The 22,393-nt window shown below is 39.6% G+C and overlaps 1 protein-coding gene across 3 annotated transcripts; it reads right to left on the reverse strand.

Annotated features, from left to right (window-relative positions):
- Positions 1 to 249: 249 nt before the first annotated feature.
- ube3b (ubiquitin protein ligase E3B) lies at positions 250 to 22,273 on the reverse strand. Of its 3 annotated transcripts, none has more exons than XM_036598398.1 (27): positions 22,149 to 22,273; positions 21,344 to 21,506; positions 20,105 to 20,307; positions 19,181 to 19,298; positions 18,644 to 18,703; positions 18,434 to 18,538; positions 18,177 to 18,273; positions 17,257 to 17,342; positions 17,087 to 17,169; positions 16,867 to 16,972; positions 15,017 to 15,137; positions 14,329 to 14,506; positions 13,585 to 13,754; positions 12,390 to 12,557; positions 11,539 to 11,710; positions 11,139 to 11,257; positions 10,715 to 10,829; positions 10,030 to 10,129; positions 9,739 to 9,858; positions 9,317 to 9,493; positions 8,737 to 8,985; positions 7,180 to 7,245; positions 7,033 to 7,091; positions 5,984 to 6,166; positions 5,423 to 5,534; positions 5,058 to 5,150; positions 250 to 4,463 (listed from the first exon to the last, which is right to left on the reverse strand). In XM_036598398.1, the coding sequence occupies exons 3-27, from the start codon at positions 20,263 to 20,265 to the stop codon at positions 4,272 to 4,274; spliced, it is 3,210 nt and encodes a 1,069-aa protein (XP_036454291.1). In that variant the 5' UTR covers positions 20,266 to 20,307; positions 21,344 to 21,506; positions 22,149 to 22,273; the 3' UTR covers positions 250 to 4,271. The 3 variants fall into 3 exon arrangements, with proteins under 3 accessions (XP_036454291.1, XP_036454292.1, XP_036454293.1); XM_036598399.1 differs by having other exon boundaries at positions 21,338 to 21,506; XM_036598400.1 differs by lacking the exon at positions 22,149 to 22,273 and adding an exon at positions 22,018 to 22,136.
- Between the last annotated feature and the right edge of the window lie 120 nt (positions 22,274 to 22,393).

A 22,393-nucleotide genomic window follows, 5' to 3' on the forward strand; every position in this document is an offset into this window, starting at 1 on the left:
CACATCTTTACCTCTACCTTGCAAATAAAATTACCAATAAAAAAAACAAATGTAATTCAGGTCAGTGATAAAGGCCTCAAGGCCCCATTCTCTTCAGAATAGCTGTAAAGGATTGAGAATGTCCCTTATAATCCTATTTTCTCCAGTCAAGAGTGCATGTTCACACAGTCACATTCAAACACCTCCGTACACTCAGTTATTTAATTTCACTTAAAAATATGTGAAAAATGAAACACAGACACACTTTGGTTGTTTAGTAAAGATTTTAGAATATTCAAATGTTTACAGGATTGACTGGATCGACGTTAGGTTTACACTTTACAGAAGAAATATCACTGTACACATGGAGAGGTTTACAATGAACCAACGAACGTTTTCATTATCATAACGTCCTGCAGTTCACGTAGTGCAACCGAGCTCAAAAACACGTCCTTTTCTTCACACACAGAAACGGAGACCGAGAAGCTTCCTGGACTTTTCACTCCGAAAAGGGGACAAAAATAGCAAAGACTTAATGACATCATTAAATTCAGAGGAGTGACCTCATCACACAAGCTCCGCCTGCCTCCAAAGCCCTTGGGGTCAGCTCAATAGGAGCAGCATCGTCCACTTAGCCACACAAAACGATCAGGATATTTGTGTACATATACAATAGCGGTCAAAAGTCTGGATAAACCTACAGAAGGACTTCTTCTATCGCCATTTCACACATTTTAGAATAATAACGAAGACATCAGAACTAATTTGAATCTTCTATTTTATGTTCTTTAGTAGCCCCTTTTGGTTTGATGTAGCTTTACACGCTCTTAGCGTTCCCTCAAGTAGCTTCATGATCAGCCACCATAGATACTTTTCCACTTTGAATCACTTAACATCTGAGCTACTGAATTATGCATAAGATTATGAAGAAAGTACACTCAATCTGGCGTATCCACTTTAGACTGGATTGAGGTAAGAGGGCAAAATGGCAGATGCAGTTAAAGCCACCAGGTTTACAGCTGTGGCCCTCAAACCCGCCTTCAGGTACCTCTGCAGTGCACGGTTTAGTGACCTTGATCCATCACACCTCGTTCAATCCATCAACTGACCATCAAGCTCTTTATGAGCTGAATGAGGGACATAAAATGCTAAATATGTTTGGTGTCTAAGGTTTGCTTTTTTAGCCTAGCACTAAAGCTACAAGGCTAATGTAGGCCAGCTAATAAGTTCATATTAGCATTGTGCTAACTGCATTCCTATATCATCACGTTTGCCTCAAACCAAGCTACATTAGCTTTGTAGTGCTAAAACTAAAGAATTAATCTTCAGACACCAAACATTTCTTAGCTGACTAAGAGGAAACGGTGTAGACTTCACTTTAAAGTGGATAACCAGGCAGTGCAAAGGCTTCCCGCGACTGGGTTTGGGAACCTGCCACTTGTAACAGTTCATATTTAAACGACAGATGGCAATCTTGTGGTTAAAGGGGTACAACTGTACAACATGCTGTACAAATGTGTTTTTATACATATTTAGGGATACAGTCCAGTACTGCACCTACTGGGCACTGGCTGAGGGAAAGGTTTGCATTCAACGGCGCTTCTGAAAAATAACTATTGCTCTTTATCAGACCCTTTAAAAAAACTTGTAAGTCTCATCAGAGTTTTAGCAAGCTAACGCACCAATCGCTGCTCATAGAGTTTAGGAACCCTGTTTAAAAAAATTAAGGTAAGCTTTTTCTGTGTGACCAGTTGTCTTTTACGGTACTGACAGTGCTGAAAGAGACAGGCCCAGTTTCAACACTGGTTTTAACACACCCTCGCCAACTTCGACCCACCACACGGACGTATGTCACATCTACATTACACAAGCGCAGAAGGAGAGGACAGCGAGAAACGCACTCGGCCTCAGCTAGATTAGCCTTAATGTGCTAATTAGCTGTATTTTTTTAAGAACAAACATAATATATGTGTGAATAACTTTGTATGACTACACATTTTGGTGTAAAGCAGTGGTTTAGCCTTAAGTATGCTAACTAGATATACAGCAAAGTTGTATTAGCAGTCATGTTTAAGAGATTTAATGGTTTTCAACCTAAAGCCACTGTAGTTTTACAACGTTATTCATTTTAAAGAAGTTTACTGTTGTATGAAAAGCTTTGTCCACCATTTTTTCAGGTATGAAAAGGGAAATGTGCCTAAAGCTAAAGTCACTTTAGCTGGACTTCAGCTTCACCCCTTCACCACTCCAAGACCTAATCCAGTAAACTTCACGTGAGCTTCATTGAGATTCTCCAGAGGGCCATGTGGACGAGGGCTTGTTAAATCTGGTATTGAAACAGGCGGAGAAAGAAAACCCTCATTTTCAAATTCAGTAACAGCCTTAAGTTCACAGGTTTGATTCATCTGTTGACATCATGCTAGAGGAGACACTGTCCAGTTCCAGGCTCTAAGGCATGCTTCGTCCAGTCTGTTTGCAAGGACGTCCATCAAAACACAATCAAAATGTTCTCACTCATCAAAACCACGGACGGAGCCTCCATCTTTTGGTCCAGTCTGTTCAGCGTCCTCCTTTTGAAGAACCGCTGAATAAGCTGGTAGCTGGTCTGAAACGCATATGGCTTGTTTCCAGTGTAACACTCTTTAAAGACGAGTAGGAGAGAATGTGGGTGGTGATCACTACACGGATAATCTGGGTGCGGTTGAGTGATACAGAAGGTAGGATTGATACGAAGTCTCTCTTTATCATTATTTTGACTGTTATGGTTTCTGGAGAGATTATAGTTGGGTGAGCTCCAAGATATGGGCCACATTCACAGTCCTCCACAACCAGATACTGCAGATCTTCCATCATTACATCACCTAGGAGACATCAAGGTCCATCCACTGCTCAGATTGTTAGCTTTCAGGGAACAGGAGAAGCAGGACAGGTCAGATTGGGTCATCACAGGATTTACCATGTCATAATTTAGCATAGTCAGATAGGACCCATACGGGAATGAAATAAGAGTTGACTAGATGCTAAAACAATGAAACAGCACTAGTGACAGACAAAAACACTGATAAGAACAAACAGCCCCGACTGCAGAAGGAAGTGGAAAATAAAGAAGTTTGTTAAGAAATAAAAACAAAGTGAAAATTACTTCCTTAGCATCCTTCAATGTTTTTGAAAAAAAAGACACAAAATAATAAGAAAACAATCATTTTACTAAAATAATTCATTTTACCAACAAAAGAACGCTCCGCTACACAAATTCGGCTTCACTTGTTTAACAGACTGGTTTGCTTCATTGTTTTTAAACAGCACTGTGCTGGAAATATTCACTGCAACCTACTTTATTCTAACAATATGGGGAAATACTGAACTATTTATTTTCTTTCTACACATTCAAAACAGTCCGATCATTGTGTGTTTTTGGATTTCTGTTTTGGAGCAATAAAATCTGTTAAACAAGCGTTCAACTTCAAATGGACGTAAGAGTCGAACTTCAACCAATTTTTTTAAATATTGTGCAAAAGCCTCTTCAATTTGCGCTCTCCTTCTGTAGTGTTTGAGGAAAAATATTGGACAGAAAATTGAAAATTTGTTATTCTAGCTATTTCAATGTGGGGCCACAATATGAATAACATCATCAAAGTTCTACATTTGTGCAATTTATTTGCACAATTTTTTTTTACTATACAAAAGTCTCAGTAAGCCTCAGAGAAGCTTCAGTAAGAAAGTTTATATGCGTGTGAGAGAAGGCCAAGTTTCTTCGGTGTCCTGTGGTTGCATGGCTTGTGTTGTACGTGTATTGCTTTCCAATGCAGAGAGGGTGAGAGAACACGTCTCCGCTTGCAGGCCTGAGAAAGACTGGCATAGACTTTCAGCAGTTTTATACATTTCCTCACAATGAGTAACGGTCCAGGAGTGCTAGCGATGAGGAAAGAAGGGACGATGCATTTCCAAAACTCCCATTTGAAACACTGAGAGGTCTGGATCTGCAGTTGTTTTGTGACTGATCTGTGCAGGCATCTTCAAGCTGAAATGTACTTTATACAGGTAGAAGGTCTAATGGTGTGGATGGATGGACTTCCTGCCCAGACAGGTTGAGTGTGAGTCTCCTGGATGAAGAGGCTAAGGCCTGTGGAGCTCCTTTGGCTTCAGATGCTGAGGAGAAGATTAGAAGATCCCTTTCAGAGCGATGTGGGACAGTAAAGAGTGTGTGTTTTATGAGTGTAATGGACACGCTGTCTGTGTGAAAGATCTTGGACACACACACTCTGGCCAGTTTGTGAGTGTGTGATTGTGTGTTAGGAGAGCTCGAAGCCCGTGTTCATGCTGATGGCGTAGCGGAGCTTGTCTCTGAGGATGCTCTTCTTGCTGTAGTTGGGCAGTTTGAGCAAGTTGAAACAGGTGGATGATGTGGGCAGGCGACCCCCGGGCTCTTTCTTCCGGATGGTGAAGAAACCCCTCAGCACGCTGCCCAAGGTGTCCCCCGTGTCCTACACACATAGGAACAAACATATTAAGAGTGATTCAAATCAACAAGGATCAAAAGGCAGCCTGAAAGCACAGGTCAAAGTGCTTCACATGTATGATGGTACCAAACATTGGTATACTTAATCGTAAAAGCCCCTGGGAACCTTAAAGCCAAAGGGGACCTGAATCTTTTTCTTTTTAAGTAGGGTTAATCTTGCTCTTGTGGGCACAATATATACATGTACAAGCCCACAAATACCAATAAATGGCCAAAAAGTGTAATGTAGCCTGGACGGTCCTGGACGGTGCATACGTCAGCCTCACTAATCACAAAGCTGTCCTGCCCACACAACTCTGGCAAAAGTCTCTTTCTCACTTCAAGTCGGATAAACTTACCCAGAGAAAGCTAACCACCAAGCGAAAGTATTAATAACTACTAGCAAGCATGAGGCCACACCTGCACTACCGGAATGCACAATGAATGCATTCTTGTTGGATATTTAAATTAACACTCAATTTTAGTATCATACAAACATTTTAATAATTTACTCTGTATTCCCTGGGACCTTAAGTCCATGCATCACTTCTAGAAGAATTATTGTATTTGCAGATCTGACCTGATCATCAGAGACTTCCACACAGCGGATGGAGAAGGGGGGTTTGAGGTATGCAAAACCCAGCAGAGGAGGTCTGGAACAGCTGGTTACAAACTAAAACACACCATCACAAAAACAACACCAGTGTGACTTATAAAGCTTTACAGAAGACATACAAAACAGGTTTACTGCAGACTTTAGCTGTACATGAAGTCACAGATTAAGCCCTGTCATCAAAAATCAGCCTTTTCTTAACAGGAAACATTTGTTTGTATACATGTATGTACACATCCATATAAATGTAAAGAATCATTTCCAGAGGTTATTTGCCATTTAAAACCCTGTTTAGACTGGGCCAGAGTTTAATCTGTGCTGTAGAGAATCACCTTGAGGAACATAGCCCTCTCTTCAGGAGTGAAGTCACTGGACAGGATGTCCCACAGCCAGATGATCACCCTGTGGCTGCTGTGGAAGCCTCCATAGTACACTGTGTGCTTCCTGGTGGACAGAGAGGAACACAAAACATCTCGTACATCAGCTCTTTATTACAGATACTCATAGCGCTGGTGGTAGTGCCTGATTATAACGACATATCGAAATCCCACCTCTATTCTTTTTTTCTGTTGTTCAGAAGAACGTTCAGTTGAATGGGACAAGTACATAATCAAAGACAACAACTGTACTGTGAACAGTGCATGTTTGAAGCACTATACTCATTTAGCTAACTAAACTAAACAGGGTTTTTTCTTTTAACATTTTGTCTTGCATTGTAACCATTGTAAAGTTTTTTTAAAATCCAAAAACAAAACTAAAAATAATTAAACAAATAAATAAAAATGGTGGCATCTTTTGACCAAATATCAGTGAATATCACCAAATTTTAGCTGCTTAACATGAGTATCAGAACATGTTTACATCATTCAACTGACATATTGTACAGCACGTACTTGAGGTCGTCCAGGTCGATCTCAGCGTTGTCCCCAGAGATGAGTCTCTGCACCTCGGGCGTGGAGAACATATGCAGCCACTCGGGGTTGATGATACTCCGGAAGCCCCTGATAAACGCCCCCGTCTGGTCCTTTATCTGCGTGTGCATCCGGAAGTGAGCCATCAGGTGGATGTAGCTGATCCTGCAGAGACAGAAGATACACTGTTAACAAAGCACATACTTAAGGCAAATAAGCTGAGACAAAATATGTTTGTTTATTTCCTCTTTATTTAATTTTCTGGTGCTTTGATAGGTAATCTAAAATTGCATCCTTTTGCAAAAAAATTGCAAAAAAAAACAAAAAAAAACAACATTGATAAGGCCTGACCTCAGAACAGAAAACTGAAAGAGAAAAATGCAGTTTAATTACTAAATCTTCATCATACTTTAACTCAGGCATGTCAAACTGACCTTCTGGGCCAAAGTGCTGCAGAGATCAGTGTTTACCCTCATCTAACGCCCTGAATTCAGTTCATGAAGGCCTTGATACTTAGCTTATGAGCTGAATCAGGTGTGTTTAATGAGGCAGTGTACTGAAATCTGCAGTGTTTTGGCCTACGAAGACTGGAGCCTGACACATGTGCTCTAGATCCTATATTAAGCATTAAGCAGACTGTAACCAGAGACATTACAAAGGAGGAGGAGACCCAGTGGTTTTATGTGTTATTTGAGCCAAACGCAACAAGCTATTTATGATGCTATCAAATTTTACCAACGATTTCAAGTATGTTTTTTGAAATGTTAATGTGGCTTTTAGTTTTGGATTTATAGGTCTCTCCCCATTCAAAGAGATACAAGTGTGGTCTTGTATGACAGGGGCAATTGCTAATTCCTTCCTTTACCTTTCAAGTAACATTTACATGGTGGATGATCAATTAATCATTTTGAACTATAAATACTGTGCTCTGCTTTAGCAGCAGCTGTAGGGATTTCTGTGAGACGCTCGTGAACAGACAGAACAACGCTGTCCGTGCAGTGTCACGGCCTGTGTGAGCATGAAGTACTCACTTGTTCTCATTAGTGACGGGCATGGTCTTCCCACCAGGAATCAGCTCATGGCACACTAACTGTGGGGGAGAGAGACGGTAACAATGTGATATAAAAGAACTGCATGTCTATCACGGGACTGGAGAAAACGGAGCTGATGTTCTTTACCTGACCCATGACGTCCTCATCATACGACAAAGTCAGCCCTAAATCACTCACATCTCCATCATAGCGCTGAAAATCAATCACACACATATTACCACCTTCATGTGCAGCAGGAGATTATATTATACAGTGACATTCATAAGCCACTGAAAACATCTCTGTACAGCAACAAAGTAAAGCATACACCACTGTAGATTCTGAATTCTCTGAATATCCTAAGAATGAGGCTGCACAGTAAAAATATGTGAGGCAGTAATGGCTACATTCAGAGAAATCTGCATTACCATGAAAAGCTTTAAAAGGTGTATATATATATATATATATATATATATATATATATATATACACACACACACACACACACACACACACACACACACATTGATTTTTGTAGGCCTTAATAGGAAAAAAAAGATTAAAATGTGCTCGCAGTTATGATGTACGCAGCTATATTAATATTAATAATAATATATGAATGTAACATTACTTTTATTTTGATGTGTTTGCACTTTTGTATTTTTGATATTTGCTTAGATTTCTGCTTACACAGCAAAAAGAAAAGAAGAGGGTCTGCACACCCAAAGACACACTGTACACACTGTAGTCATTATTTATCCGTTTCTCATATTGTCATTGTGATATGCAAAATATTTATTAATATCTCACTGCATGCCCATACCATGCAGCCCTAATAGCACAGTCTAAACCACTAGAAGTCCAGAAGAAACATTTTATGAAAAAAAAAGAATTTGCTTCTTGTTATAATGAGCTTTTAGTGTTAAATAAGGTGCAATAAACAAATATCTTTGAAGCTCTCTACAAGTTGATGCTTCAAAAGGAGACTGATTGCGCCCTCTACCCACATTCAATAATATTAGCAAGTTAACACAGTGGAGTTGAAAATGGGTGAAGCTAACAAGTCACAACAACGTCCAATCTCCTGACAAGCACATAATCTGTATGGCTGTTGTGTAAATGTAGCTGAATCTGGTCTCTGTTTTGTTTTTCACAGTAAACCAGACCCAATCTAAAGCATAGCAGTTGAAAACAAAACAGCGAGACGGTGGCTAATCGCATCTCTGCTGACTGAATATATGGATGGAGGTGTGGCCTCCGTGTTCACAACAGAGAAGGATGAAGGAAGGTTTGCAGAGAGTAACTAATCTAGGAAATTTGAGTTTTGGCTGAAGCAAAAAGGTAAATATTCATTTATTGGTCATTATATATTGGTCACTGCTTACAGTGCTGTATGTTATTGTCTTTATTGCTTTATGCTGTAAAAAAAGGCTTTGCCCATAGAATACACTACAGTCAGAGGACAAAAGAGCAACATAGACTGAATATTCAGAAACTGATTTGGTTAGGCCAGTGAGCTTTGTATGGCTCCTCTTTTTCTCTTAGTTTATGTCATTGCACTGATTCGATGATGTACCTCATTGACCTGAAGAGATTAAACTAGATGTCAATAAACGTGTTTAGAACTTAAAAATTCCCTGCTGTTGGTCTGCAGTGCTCACACACACAGCTTTGAGAGTGTTTCTGGACATATCAGACTCTGACCTTTATGGAGGTGAGGTTCTTGTAGAACTCAGAGTCGAGTGAGGGCAGCTCGTCGATGGAGCTGTAGAAGGAGCTGTGATGGTGCCCCAGAACCTGGCTGAGGAAGAAGGAGGCGAAGGGCACGTCCACCACGATGCCCTCGTACAGCGCCTTCCCCAGCATCTTCCCCACAAACTCAAACAGCTGCAGGTGGTTTTCATGGATGTTGGATGTGGGCGAGGGGTAGAGGCGCTCGTTCCCGCTGGTCGTCTGGAAGAGGAAAGGGCAGATAAGGGACTCTCACTATGGAAGCATGACTATACTCGTTTAAAGGTTACTCACACATTTAATTAATCATAAAAAAAAATCTGTCCTTTGTTGACATTAAAATAAATGGAAAAGAGTCTGAAGCGCAGACCCAAACCCATCGGAACAGAAGATAAATGAAGGTAGACAAGGTTACATTCTGTAACGTAATCAATCATGAGGAATAACTCTCAGTGTCTAACGATCAACACCTATACAGACTTTCTTATCCTGCTTACAATTTTACTGTGTAGAACTTGATGAGAAGAACATTTCTGGTGGGAATGCTAAGTACCTTGAACAGGTTGAGTGCTGGGTTGAAGACCTTCTTAATGATCTCCTCCAGAAACTCTTTAAACACTCCATCCTGATCGATTCCAGCCTCGTCCACTCCCAGATCATTCACAAACTTCACCCGGATCACACCCTTAATAGAGTTCACAGGCAGCCTACGCAACTGGTCATAGCCATCCTGGAAAAAGAGAGGGAAATAAAGACAGAAAGAGATAAATACATGCTTATGTTAATTGATACAGATATTTTACAGACTGTTAAATAAATAAATAAATAAATAAATAAATACTGATGTGAAGCACTAAAGCTACTTGGTTGCTAACAGCCCCCCCTTGTGATGAATCATTAGCTTGTGAGCAAGTGAGGAACTTACAGTAAATCATGTCTATGATTGTGTTTTGCATCTAAAATAAATAAACTGACCTCCAGCATGCGCGAGCGGCGGATGGTTATGTGAGTAACGTGTGGGGAGGCGGAGCTCGTCTCCACCAATCCCAGAGTCTCCTTCTCCTTCGTAACAATGTTCCGGAACAGCAGAACCCTCTGATTGGACAAAAATAAACACATGCACGAATTTCAGTAAATAAATATATACATACTGGACTATTAAAGCAAGTTCAATTAACCGTTTTCCTGACAAAACTGAAAGTCAGTCCAGAATTTCAAATTAATTCTTCATTATACTGAGAACCAGTTCTGAGGAGTGTGACTGACGTTCTTGTGAGGGATGACGTGGGGGATGTACTGCAGCAGCAGCTGGGCTCTCTTCTTGCCTTTCTCCAGCTCTTGGAAGAGCAGACTGGGCTTCAGGTCCCTAATTCAACATACATACCGAAAAGAGCACTTACATTTCTAATTCAGCAATTTGAGAACAAAAAAAAAATACTACTGTACCCAATTCAGCCACGTTTACATTTTTCTTGTAATAAATTTTAATTTTTTTGAGGGGGGGGGGAGGGGCACTTATAACACATTTGTGTTGTTTTTACAAAAATTAGAATTATAATAACTGTTAGAGCTTTGATATGACAGTTTTTCAGCCATTCTTTATCCCTTAGAATTAAACAGACTGTGATACTGTGCCTTTAAGACTGGTATATGCAAATCAGCTCTGTTCTGATTGGCTGACCTATATTGTGTCTCATTCACAAAGCAGTCTGGGCTGAAACACTATTTATAACTGCATGAACATACATTTTCCAGGGCTAACCTGCTGTAGTGCTAAACAGACATATATACACACAAAATGTGCTCATTTTTCCTGACACAAAAACACCAAATTCAAAACAGGCTGTTTTTGTAGCTTGTTTTCCACATATGCACTGTGTGGACCGTGTGGACTGGGGAGTGTATGGTACATTCTGAAGCTGCAGCGTGGGTGTGAGAGGTTGTTACTGACTTGCGGAGCCAGTGCTCGTCGGGGGTGAACCTCCTGCGACAGTCTCTCTCATACAGCACCATCAGCCAGCCGTGAACGCTGTGGAACAGCTCCAACTTCTCCCCCTTCGCATTCTCTACAACACACAGTAAACACACAGGATGTTTATTTAGTGAAGAGATTTGATTTCAGAAATCTGAATGCTTCAGAAACCATTGTTCTCAACGCGAGGAGACGTCTGCCAGGAAAATCACAGAGATGTGTATCTGGACAGTACTAAAAAGTTTGGACCACCACAAGAAAAAAGGAAAAAGAAAAAGCAGGAGAAAAACATTGATATAGCCAATGTGGGTGAAAATAGTCACAGAATAGCACCTGTAAAATTGGACATTACTCCACTGCTTTTCTGAAGCCAGTTTTTGCATATAAGACTCAGTGAACTCACCCAGAATGCCGTCCCAGATCATTTTGTACACAAATGTGTTTAGAAATGATGAGATGGTGATGAGCTCCTCCATCTTGAAGGAAATCTGCTCCTCATAAACTTCAATATCATCCAGGATTCTGTAATAAAACACACAATACACGTTAACCATGAAGAGACCGCTCTGTTGGAACTGGAGGACAGTGATTGTTTCCATCAGATCAATGGGCAAGAAAATTAAACAGAACACAGGTTATTTTGAGGCTGAAAAGGAGACCCTCCCGAACTTCACGGTTGGTAGTTTTTCATTGTTGTCAGTTTCTTGGGCCATGAAGAAAGCGTAACTTAACATTTCTGTAACCAGGAAACGCTCAAAGCTGTTTAAATGGTTGTTTTTTGTTTGTTCATGTGTAACACTGACGTTATGAGGTGTCTGGAGCAGTCACAGAAGAGCATGAGCATGGCCAGCAGCTGCTTGGACTCATCCGTGTCATTATTCAGACACTCCAGGAAGAGTTTGAGCCCCCCCTGGGGGCCGAGCTCACAGATGAACGCCCACAGCTTTGGCAGAAGATCGTCCAGATACGTCAAACCTGCACAGGACATACGCACATACAAAACATTACACTTTATCGCCTTATACCTGCAGAATTATTACATTATGAGACTCATTATTCAGTAATTATATGGAAAATCATGCAAAGAGCTATTCATAAGTAAACAATGAGAGCCTGGATGACAAGTCCAGGCCTATTAAGTGGTTAATACACAACAAATCACATTAGTGGCAGGAATGAACTGTCACTTTAAAAGGATGGTTTGACAAATCTGTGCTAAAGCAATAAAAATGGCAAAAAAACAAAGCATAGCTTATATCTTTTATTCTGGTCAACCACACTAACACAGTTTGATTAAACTTTCACTTTAAGGGCCTGTATCAAGGAAAATGAATTTTCCTTACTTTTTTGGTTTGATGTTACACGGAAACCGCGTTAAAGTTATTTAAAGAATAAAGAGAGGTTGGAAAAATATAATATAAAAATGAATTCTCACTGTTTTTGGCCCATAAAACCTCACAAATGTTATAAGTGGATCTCAAGGGAATAAAAAAAAAATACAAACACAACTGAAAGACAAGGTCCCTTTAAGAAGAGACCCACTGTTCTGCAAGTTATGCACTGTTATGCTAGTGTAAAATATATCTCATTAAATAAAAATCTGAGTTTGTTTAGTCGTACTGATTTCACATTTGACTAGTGTTGTGAGGCTGACCTGTGAGGATCTGCAAGCGGATCTGTGTGAGTGTAGTAAGGGCTGTTTGATACAGCACACACACACTGCACACTTTCTGCACCTCCGCTGAGTCCACCCTCCGCCCCCCCACCGGCTTCAGGATGTTCCGCACCGACGCCGACTTCTGGAACGCCCGCTTGAACAGATCTGCACCAGAAAACAGGAGACAGAGTGAGCATTCACAATTTAACATGCGGAATAAACTACTATACTAATAGTATTTAAAGGAGCCTTAACCTATATTTTTATATTTTCCTATCTTTATTTTTCCAGCGGTGCATTTATAACATTTTGTTTTTTTATGTACCAAAACCAGTCATAATTAATTTTTTTTGTCAGTTTCTAAGCTCTCTTTATTCCATAGTATTAAACAGGCTGTTTTTGTTACTGTGTCTTTAAGATTAATATATGTAAATGACTTCTGTTATGATTGGCTGGCCTGTATTGTGCCTGGGCTGAAGTCCTCCTTAGAACTTCGAAGTGAATGGGTGGAGCTTAACTGCTGTAGGCTGGATACGTAAATGAGTTGATTTATGCAACATCACACACACACACACAAAAAAGTTTTTTCCACACCAGGGTCCCTTTAAATAAGGCTTCCATATGCTGATTCCAGATCTTTGTGCCTTTTTCTACATACTATTAAAGTTTTTTTTCTTACACACAAACTTTTGTCCTTCCACTCCATATACACATAATTCACAGTTCATACAGTACAGTGGTCCACAAGTATTTGCACATGGGAGTTTTGGTGCCCATATTAAACAATGAATAATGTACTGATTTTCATCACGTCTTTATAACACACAAACAGATATTCAGTTCATGTGAAAAAAAATATATATGGGAAAAAAATATTTTCCTAAATGTAATTGGATTTGCTGTGACACATGGTCACACAGGCCTTAACTGATATCCTTAAAAGCCTTGAGGCTGAAGCTCTAGCATTAGCTAGAAAATAGTCACCAAGTTAGTAGTCAGTTGATATAAGTTGATATCACTAAGCACTAACCTTTGCACCTAGGGTAAACACTATGCTCAACAATTACATCTAACAGTGCCCAGAACATGTACATGATAGACCACTTCTAACATTCAAAGTGTGACAAACAATAAGAAGCTTGTGCCGAGCTCTGGTTCAGTAGTACAGAAAAAGAAGGAGGTTCTGACTCACTTTTAACAGGCAGGTTGTTCTGTAGTGTGTTGGGCTGAGGAGAAGGGGCAGGGGCGGGTTCCTGGACCTCGAGTTTTTTGCTGAGGACGTCACAGAAGAACGTGCAGATCACAGGAACTCCCCACAAACACTGCAGCTGCTTCGTCACCAACGGCATGGACTCATTCAGCCTGGAGGAAGCGAGATTTATTATTGAAATCAAACATTTTTTGATATTGATACTGATCACACACTGTCACTGTTTTCTCCCTCATCCTCTTTAGAGTCAGGAACCATTGCAAAATTACCGGAAGAAAAAGTGGCGCTATTATTATTACGAGGAGTGTTAATAATAGGGCTGGACAATACGACAATAATTATCATTATTGTGATAAATTATGTTACAATATGCCTCTCTGAGTACACGGTGGATATTATCAGTACTTAAACAACACTTACAAACAGCATGTCTGATTACAAAGAGAGCATATTTAGTCCTGTTTAACTGGACACAGTGCTGTGTAGTACGTTAAAGGTTAAACACAAATCAATTGGACAAATTAATCTCTCTCAAATTAATCTTATCAAATGTCAGAAGAATAAATATTGTGACTTATTGTGTAGTTCTTGAAGTATTATAAAATTACAGACCTAATTGTCAATGTTTTTGTTCAGTACTGTAGCTAAGAACATAAAAAAGGGGAAAAAGGAGAAAAGGAGCACAACGAACAAACAGAGTGCGTGTGTTGTGTAAACAGGCCGTACCCGTAGTCCACAGTCTGGGAGAACCAGCCCAGCACTGGATGCCAGTGAGTGAGGTTAGACTTCTTCTGAGAGACGTATCTCTGACAGTAGGACAGCATGTCCGTCAGATCCTTCACAAAGTGACCAGCCTCCTGTTCCAGCACCTTCACGTTCAGGTAGCCCAGCTGAATCAGGTTACCTGCACGCGCGCACACACACACACACACACACACACACACACACACACACACACACACACACACACAGGTCTGGGTCTGCATGTACAATGCATGTCAGCTGTCAGCCCATCTCAAAACAACCTGACTCTCTCTCTCAATTATAGTTTAATACACATATTAACTGTGTTTTTTTTTACTAAATTTTTTACTAATAAAGTAAAAATACATTTCTTCAGTATTAAATAAAAACAGCATGATTACTGGAAGAATATTAAACAGTAAGAAAGAACAAACAGACAAACTGGTGTTGTTTCTGACTTTTGATGGTAGAAATGTTTTATACGGGTATCAGTGAATTTATATGTTTGGAGGCTGTGAATCTGAGGGATTACTGTCTCTACTGGTTGACATTTATGCATTACATAATGCGCTTTTGCACTTTTCTAATTTTATACATACCAACAAGAACACAAACCCACACAGAAATAACACACACACACCTGCACACCTACACATGCAGTGAGTCTTACCGAGTAAGCAGAGTGTATGGCTTCCCTCCAGACACACACAGATGTCCGAGCACTGCTCTTCACGACTCAGGAACAAGATAAACTTACGCATGAGGTCATGAGTCTGGATGGTGATCATACACTGTACACACACAAAAAAATATATATATTTACATGTTCCTTTAAATGATTTCAAGCTGGGGGTGGAGAGGGGACATCTCACAGAACATGATCTCTCACTTCAGCCAGATAACTTAAGTACAAACTCAAGTCTGTCCAACAGGAGGAGATCCTCACTTCTGGCTAAAGTTATCGGCTAACTAAAAAGTCCTACTTTGTAAAATACTCCCCTTATAACAGTCTAAGCTGAACTTATTTGATGTGTGTCGTATTTGTGTTGATACATAACTGTCTTAACACATGAGAACATGAGCTGGTTGAGAAATGCTGCACAGTAAAATAGAAGATAGGACAGGACTCAGCTATAGAACACAGGAAGCATCCCAGTGAGGATTAAAGGACTAACTGAAACTTGTGACATGCCACTAGAGTGATAATAATAGCTTACAAACTCAACTTCTTTAAAAATATGTGATTGGCTGCCTTTCACTATGTAAAGATTTGAGCAAAAGTCACAGCTCATCTATTATGTCTTTATGTGGTCTGGCTCTGGGTGTTATACAATGCAGTGATAAAAGATGATGAGTGGTGCTTACAGATATCGATCAGTGCTGGAAGTCGCTGACATTCAATGTCAGCAGCAATGAGTGCACAATTCTACCCACTAGCTGGGTCTCCTCTCTCACACGTTAAGCCACAGCACCTCTTTACAAACTGCTGCAAATGTGTCACTGGATAGTACAATGGGCATTTCAGCCAATTTGATACATTCGAAATTTGTAAAGGCATTATTTGAAATATACTGACATAGTTGAAAAAAATGTAAACATTGAAATAACAATCTTATTATGTATTATATGTAAACCAGACCCTGACCACAAATCCATAGTAAGTGACATGGCTTGAAATGTACACAGATAAAGGTGTTGATCCCTTATCTAAAGATAAACAGACAAAGGCAAATCGTCATTTATATCAGCTAACATGACCAGCCCAGTCACATCATAACTTACTTCACCTCGTATCTTTTGGCTGGAGTTTTTGAAAAGTTAGTTAGGTAACTCTAAATGTGATAAATTCACTAAATTAACCTTTATTTCATTAAATCTTTATTATTATAGTATAAATGGACTTGAGCTTCTTGTTTATCAGTACTTTTCCACAGTGCTTCCTATGTGCCATGGCTGCGCTTTGTACTATCTTTGTAATATATGCACTGAGCTTCTTGTCTGGTGTGCAGTAGCCTTCAGACGGCTGCAGTAGTCTGTCTGTTTCTTTCTCTGGACTAAACAGATAAGGAACTCGACCAACACATAAGACACAGGCTCCACGCTACCCTCTGGTGGAGTGTAGAGCTCAGACATGATTCTTCAATATGAGATTGTAAAATGTTAGAGAGGAGACAATTTGCACACCAAAGATGCTAATTTTATTATTCAGCCATGTTTCATTACTACTTGAAAATTCTGACTCCTCCCTATTGGACAGCTCAGCACACTTGGAGGAGAAGTCTCCCTGCTAATTCTGTTATGTCAGCTAGCAGACACCCATGCTGGGTGAGGGAGGACCATCCCAACCCACCCAGAGACAAAGACAAAGGACAGTTATATGCTGTCTTAGACGACCAGCCACAGATGACTTTGGCATTACTGGGGATCAAACTCACAATGCACCTTCATTAAAAACAAAAGTCTCAAATATTTATGTACACTGTGTTCTGTATGTAATGCGATGTGTGTGTGTGTCCTTACGTCTGGAGTGAGCGTGTTGAGGTGGGAGATGACGGCAGGGACGGACATGATGTGGATCAGGAAAGACCTCAGCAGGTTATCGGAGAAATGAGCTGCTACAACAGGTCTGCAACACACACACCCAACAAGATTAAAAAAGGCTAATCCAATATAGCTTTTTCCAGAACAGATGCATATCACTAACCGGACATGAAAAAATGTGGTTTCCATGGTAACTGACCTGAGTGACAGTGTGAAAATGGCTGTGAGTGTGCCTTTGGAGAGCGAGGGCCTGGACCGCGCCAGCCCATTGGTCAATAAAATCTGCATTAAAAATCAGAAAGCAGAGGAAATAAAAAGCTCACAGTTCAGAAATAAATAACCGTGAAATATATTTAAAATGACCTGTACCTGTAGGACAGAGTAGAATCCCTTCTGGTTCAGGTGGCCCATGATGTTCTCACATATCCTGTTTAAAGCAGGTTTCAAGGCCTCTCCTTCATAGAGACAGAGAAAAAGAGCAATATTTCCTTTTACCAGCAGACCTTTGTTTCAAAACAGTGTCTGTGTACTTCAGTTTGAGTCTGTAGGGCTGCAGAACTGCAACAGATTTAGCTCATGAGGGATTGTGCTGATGATTAAAATCAGGGGCATTAGTACCGGGAAAGCACTGAACTGTGCAGGATTTCTCAGTAGGCAGCAAAAAAGCAATATTTAGGGAAAAAAAAATAATTAACACAAAATTTCCCCTTATCCTAAATGTTGTTAAAGCTTCACTGTGTAAGATTTGGGGATTTGGCAACCTCTCTGGTGGCAATGTAAAATTGCACGTGGATGAACATTTTGTAAGGTGGGTTGTGCTTTGGACCCCGTTCCCTGAGAGGATGAATCAGATGATCAAAAAAGAATTCGAAGAGAACTCAGGCAAAACTTGGTGATGGACGGGTCTTCTGGGGATGTAAGTGAATTATCCACTATTGTCATCATATCTTCATCAGTATAATGTTGATCTTGCATTTGAAACTTAAACACCAAGCCAGATCTTTTGATCCTGTGCGTGTGATGTTAACATGTAAAGATGATCCGAAAAACTCCTGAACCGACGTCTCTTTAACTTAAGATACCAAACATGTCTTGGCTGACTGACTACCTATTGGTTAAGAGGTAAAAACTGTAAATCGTTTAAGCCAACACTGAGGGCTGATGCTTAACTCTTCTCCTATTGGACAGGGCTGACTCTGGCTTTTAGGCTTCCTGGCTGAGAAATGCCTGCTTTGTGAAATTTGAACTTCCCCGCAGGAACTGACAGACCTCCGCCCTGAGGCACTAACCTTTCCCTCTGATAATTTTCCATGTTGATGTATCGGTGAAGGTGACCAGCATCGTCAGGTAGAGGGTCACCAATTTGTTGTCCTGCATGATGTCCGGCTACAGACGGAGAGAAAAAAACAAGCAGATAGAAAATCAGTGATCAGAAAATCTGACCTACATAACTGCCAGACTCACAGAATGAACACAATGTGGCTTTAACTTCTAGATGGAAAGCAGCTGCATTTCAGTCAGCATAACATTAAACTTGTATAAATACCTTCAGTTTTTTCAGGAACTCACAGGAGACCCAGAGAACATCTTTGATCTGTTTGAGCCAGGGGATGGTGAGGTCTTTGGAAAGAGCCAGAGAAACATACCACACCTACAAAAGAGCAGATATACAATCAAAAACCCTCAAAGAACACCAACTTCAGTAATTCATCTGATGCAGCCACCACTGAATCTTTTTAGCAATGTGAAAACTTACTTTTGACTCATTTTCAACTTCCATGCTACTTAAAATCGTCCGACAGAGCTTCTCAAATCTCTGCAGAAGGAAGCAAAGACTCAATACCTCCAGTATGTGATCCAGGAATTACATACAGTCCATTTTAAATTATTAGGAATGCACAATGATATCAGAACCAAACTGAAGTTACCAGATACTCGCTTAAAAAATTGGCTTTAAAAAGATCTTTAGATTTGACTAATATTTAAACTGATACTGGATTATGTATTCATTGTACTGAAGTGCAGAATGTTTAGGTGATGCTGTACCTAAACATCAGCATTTTATTCATTTTATTACTGCATTTGTGGCCCCATAGAAATAAATGTTACATAAACGTCTATAATAAATAAATGTGTCTCTGCATTGCTAATAATGCAGGAAAAGTTCTTGCAAATTTCTACATGTAATAAATGCATCAGGAGATGTATACATAAAAAATATTAGATTTCAGCACATATCAGTGCATTCATACAAATGATGCAAACTGCTATTAAAGCATGAGATTACACCTACCAACTTATCTTCTTTGTCGAATATGAATAATAACTTTCTTGCAATCTTAAAGATGGATAATGCATTTCTTTTCGTGGTTCCTGATTCAGTCGTTGCAAAGAAGTCATCGACCTCTTTCCTGAAATATTGAGAAGAGAAGCACTGAGAAAATAAAAGCACCACAAACACTTTGTTTATTCAAGACATATAGAATACATACTGTCATCTACAAAACTGAGCAAAAGTATTGACAAACTGTATGACGTACTGGTTTACAGCTAACATACAGTGTCAGAAACCACATAATCAAGTCTATTATAGATTACTGAACAACTCCACGTGGTGTGAGGCAAGTATATAATGATTTAGACATGCAGTTAGTAGGGGCTGGGCAATATGACGATATTTAATTGTTATTGTAATAAATTAAGCCACAATACATTTATCTGTGCATATTGTCAAGATCGTCAGCAGGTAAACAAACACTTTCATTATGACGAAAGCATAATTAGTCCTGTTTAATCAGCAAACATTGAATTTAATAGTATTTTTTAATTATGGCAGCACAGGTTTTTTTTTCAAGCTAATTAGTGGGGTTTCCACCAGAATTACTTGATAGCTATATTAGCCTTGTAGCTCCAGTGTAAATCTAAAGAAGCAAAATTTAGAGACCTCACGTCACAACTAGGACTGGACACTGCTCAATATTTTGCAATATTGATACAAATTCCGACACTCTGACTTTGACACCGACTACTGATCAATACCTGTTTTTAAATTCTAAACCAACAGTGGGATTGGCTTAAACCAGAAATCAGTGCATGTGGAATGTACTTTAGACAGCCAATCAGCAGTCTAGATTTCGGGAAACAAGCCTCCTTACAGGCACGCACACGCTGATGAGATGATGGTCCGTTTTTTGACGAAGAGCAGCTGAGAGCTCACCTGATTTCTCTCTGCAGTCTACAGCGGCAGAGGAACCTGCGGATCAGAGCCTGGATCTGTGTGGCCGCTCGCTCTTTCTCTTTATGCCCCCTCCTCTCCTCCCGCGCCAGCCGAGCCTTGTCCAGGAACTGGGACTTGGACGTCTGCGTGGCGCTGAACATCTTTCACTCCAGACAGCGGCTCCACAAGTCAAAGATCAGGAGCTAAGATGAAAGATAATGAAACAAGGAATCATGTAAACATGACACTGAACAGTACGTTTAAGCATGAAACTGAAAGACAATTAACAACAATAACAGTTCATCATACATTTTACATTTGGGTTGTAAAATGTATGATAAATCAATTTGGACTGTTAGAATAAATTATAATCTAAAGGTATGTAATAATGCACTGTAATATAGCAAAGCAAAACTGCATCATGGTGAGCCGGCATTCTATTAACTATGTCATCAAATGCAATTGCACTGTTTGAAACCCAGAGTCTGCAAATGATCAGCACCATTTAACACCTCACTCCAGCACTCCTCCCATATCCCAGCTCTAGTGTCATTAGTAACTTGTGTGTCAACGTGATTACAGTCATAACAGAATTTTGTTAAAAACATTATGAGAAAACCAAATCGTAATGCCAGTATCATGAATCGAAATGAATCATGGGTTGAGTGTATCGTTACACCCCTAACAATCAGTTAGAATATTATTCAATAATGGATGTGTGTATAAATGTTTTGAGGTATGTTAAAATGTAAAAATACAAATCAAAGTTTGGCGTATTGACTTTATTGTCTAGTATCTCAGTTACATCTAAATGAAAAGGTGTAAAACTGGTGGTTTCATGACGCATCAAATAATTTCCTGTGGAAACATAAAGGAGTCATTTAGAGTCAAACTGAATTGTGAGAGAACAGCATTTCTAGGCAAGTTCAAAGGGAAAATAAACATAAAAGAACATGTTATCTGTTTACTAAAGTTAAAAAGGATGAAAAATAATCAGAAAACAAAAAAACAGTAAGAAAGAGAACAGAAAAAAAGAGTAACTAATAAATATAATAAAAGATAAAGTGTGTGTGTGTATATATATATATATATATATATATATATATATATATATATATATATATATACACACACACGCACAAATATACATATAAATATATATTTGTGTGTGTGTATAAATATAGTCTTTTTTTTTCACCCATGAAATGTCATAAAGCAAAGCTTGGTACTGACCCTTACCTTCCCTTCCAGCAGTGATGGGCGGTCCTTCTCGGTTTTGAAGCTCATAAGAGCAGCTACCGAACGTCCACTTCTCTACAAATGGATGTCTTGAGGTCCATCAGGGTCAGCAGAATAGAAACTCTGACTAAAACTTCCTTTTACAAGAGGATTGATGTTATTTCTGTATAAAAACAAAGAACAGTATTTTATGTCATAAAATAACATATAAAACATCTGTCAACAACAAAAAACACAGTTTAAAATGTATATATTGCACTGCTTGTTAGATGGTCAGTTGGAAAGTGACCTTGTCACGTTAGAAAACATTTAACAGTAATTAGTAACATTTTCATAATCTCGTAGAATTTAAATGCTCCATCTTTGTATTTCTAGGTACTAAAATGACCTCTTTACTAATAAAATTCACAAATACAAACTGGAACTCTGTAAATAAATAAACAGCGCTAATTAACAGTCTGACAACAACGTTAGAGGCTCTTTCTGACAGACACAAGCTAACGGCTAAAAACACCACAGGCACTCTAAACCAGACACTGTCTTTATTTTAACGGAGTAAAAAGTGTTTATGTTAAGCAAAATAAGCCTCAGCCCCTCACTGCGTTCCCACCGCGCGACCAGTTGTTTGTAAACAACTCTGAATAAACAGTAAACAAGTAAACAGCCCGGCTAACCCGCTAGCAGGACGAGCTAACGACTTTGGACGCTTTTCATTCGGACCAAACACGGTTGTCATGCGTCGAAAACAACAGAGTGTAGGAGCTGAGGCGAGTCTGGAGCGCAGTGCGGTGGATGAAAGACGCACCGGAGCGCCTGGGAGCTTCTTCATAAAGATAAACCCTGAAGAGTCTCCAAAAACTGCTGGCTGTAATCCTGCGCGGGTGCAGCGCGGAAAGCCTGCTGGATAGAAACCGGAGCGCTGAATAAACGTTCCTACAGCGCGACAACTCGAAGAAGCACAATTTCTATTAAAAACAAATAATAAAACTGAGGTTTAAGATGTTATGTGCTAAAATGTGTAAGTAGTTTACATGGGTTTTTAGACAAAAA

The sequence above is a fragment of the Colossoma macropomum genome, unplaced genomic scaffold, assembly GCF_904425465.1.
Source record: "Colossoma macropomum unplaced genomic scaffold, Colossoma_macropomum, whole genome shotgun sequence".
NCBI classification, from domain to species: Eukaryota; Metazoa; Chordata; class Actinopteri; order Characiformes; family Serrasalmidae; genus Colossoma; species Colossoma macropomum.

Excerpts from the sequence above, each read along its gene's own strand:
- ube3b (XM_036598398.1), bottom strand. The coding sequence starts at position 20,265 with ATGTTCAGCGCCACGCAGACGTCCAAGTCCCAGTTCCTGGACAAGGCT. Across the intron at positions 9,494-9,738 it reads GCCGCTCGCGCATGCTGGAG|GATGGCTATGACCAGTTGCG; the intron begins GTCAGTTTATTT and ends CTCTTTTTCCAG. Across the intron at positions 4,464-5,057 it reads TGGAAGTCTCTGATGATCAG|GACACGGGGGACACCTTGGG; the intron begins GTCAGATCTGCA and ends CTATGTGTGTAG.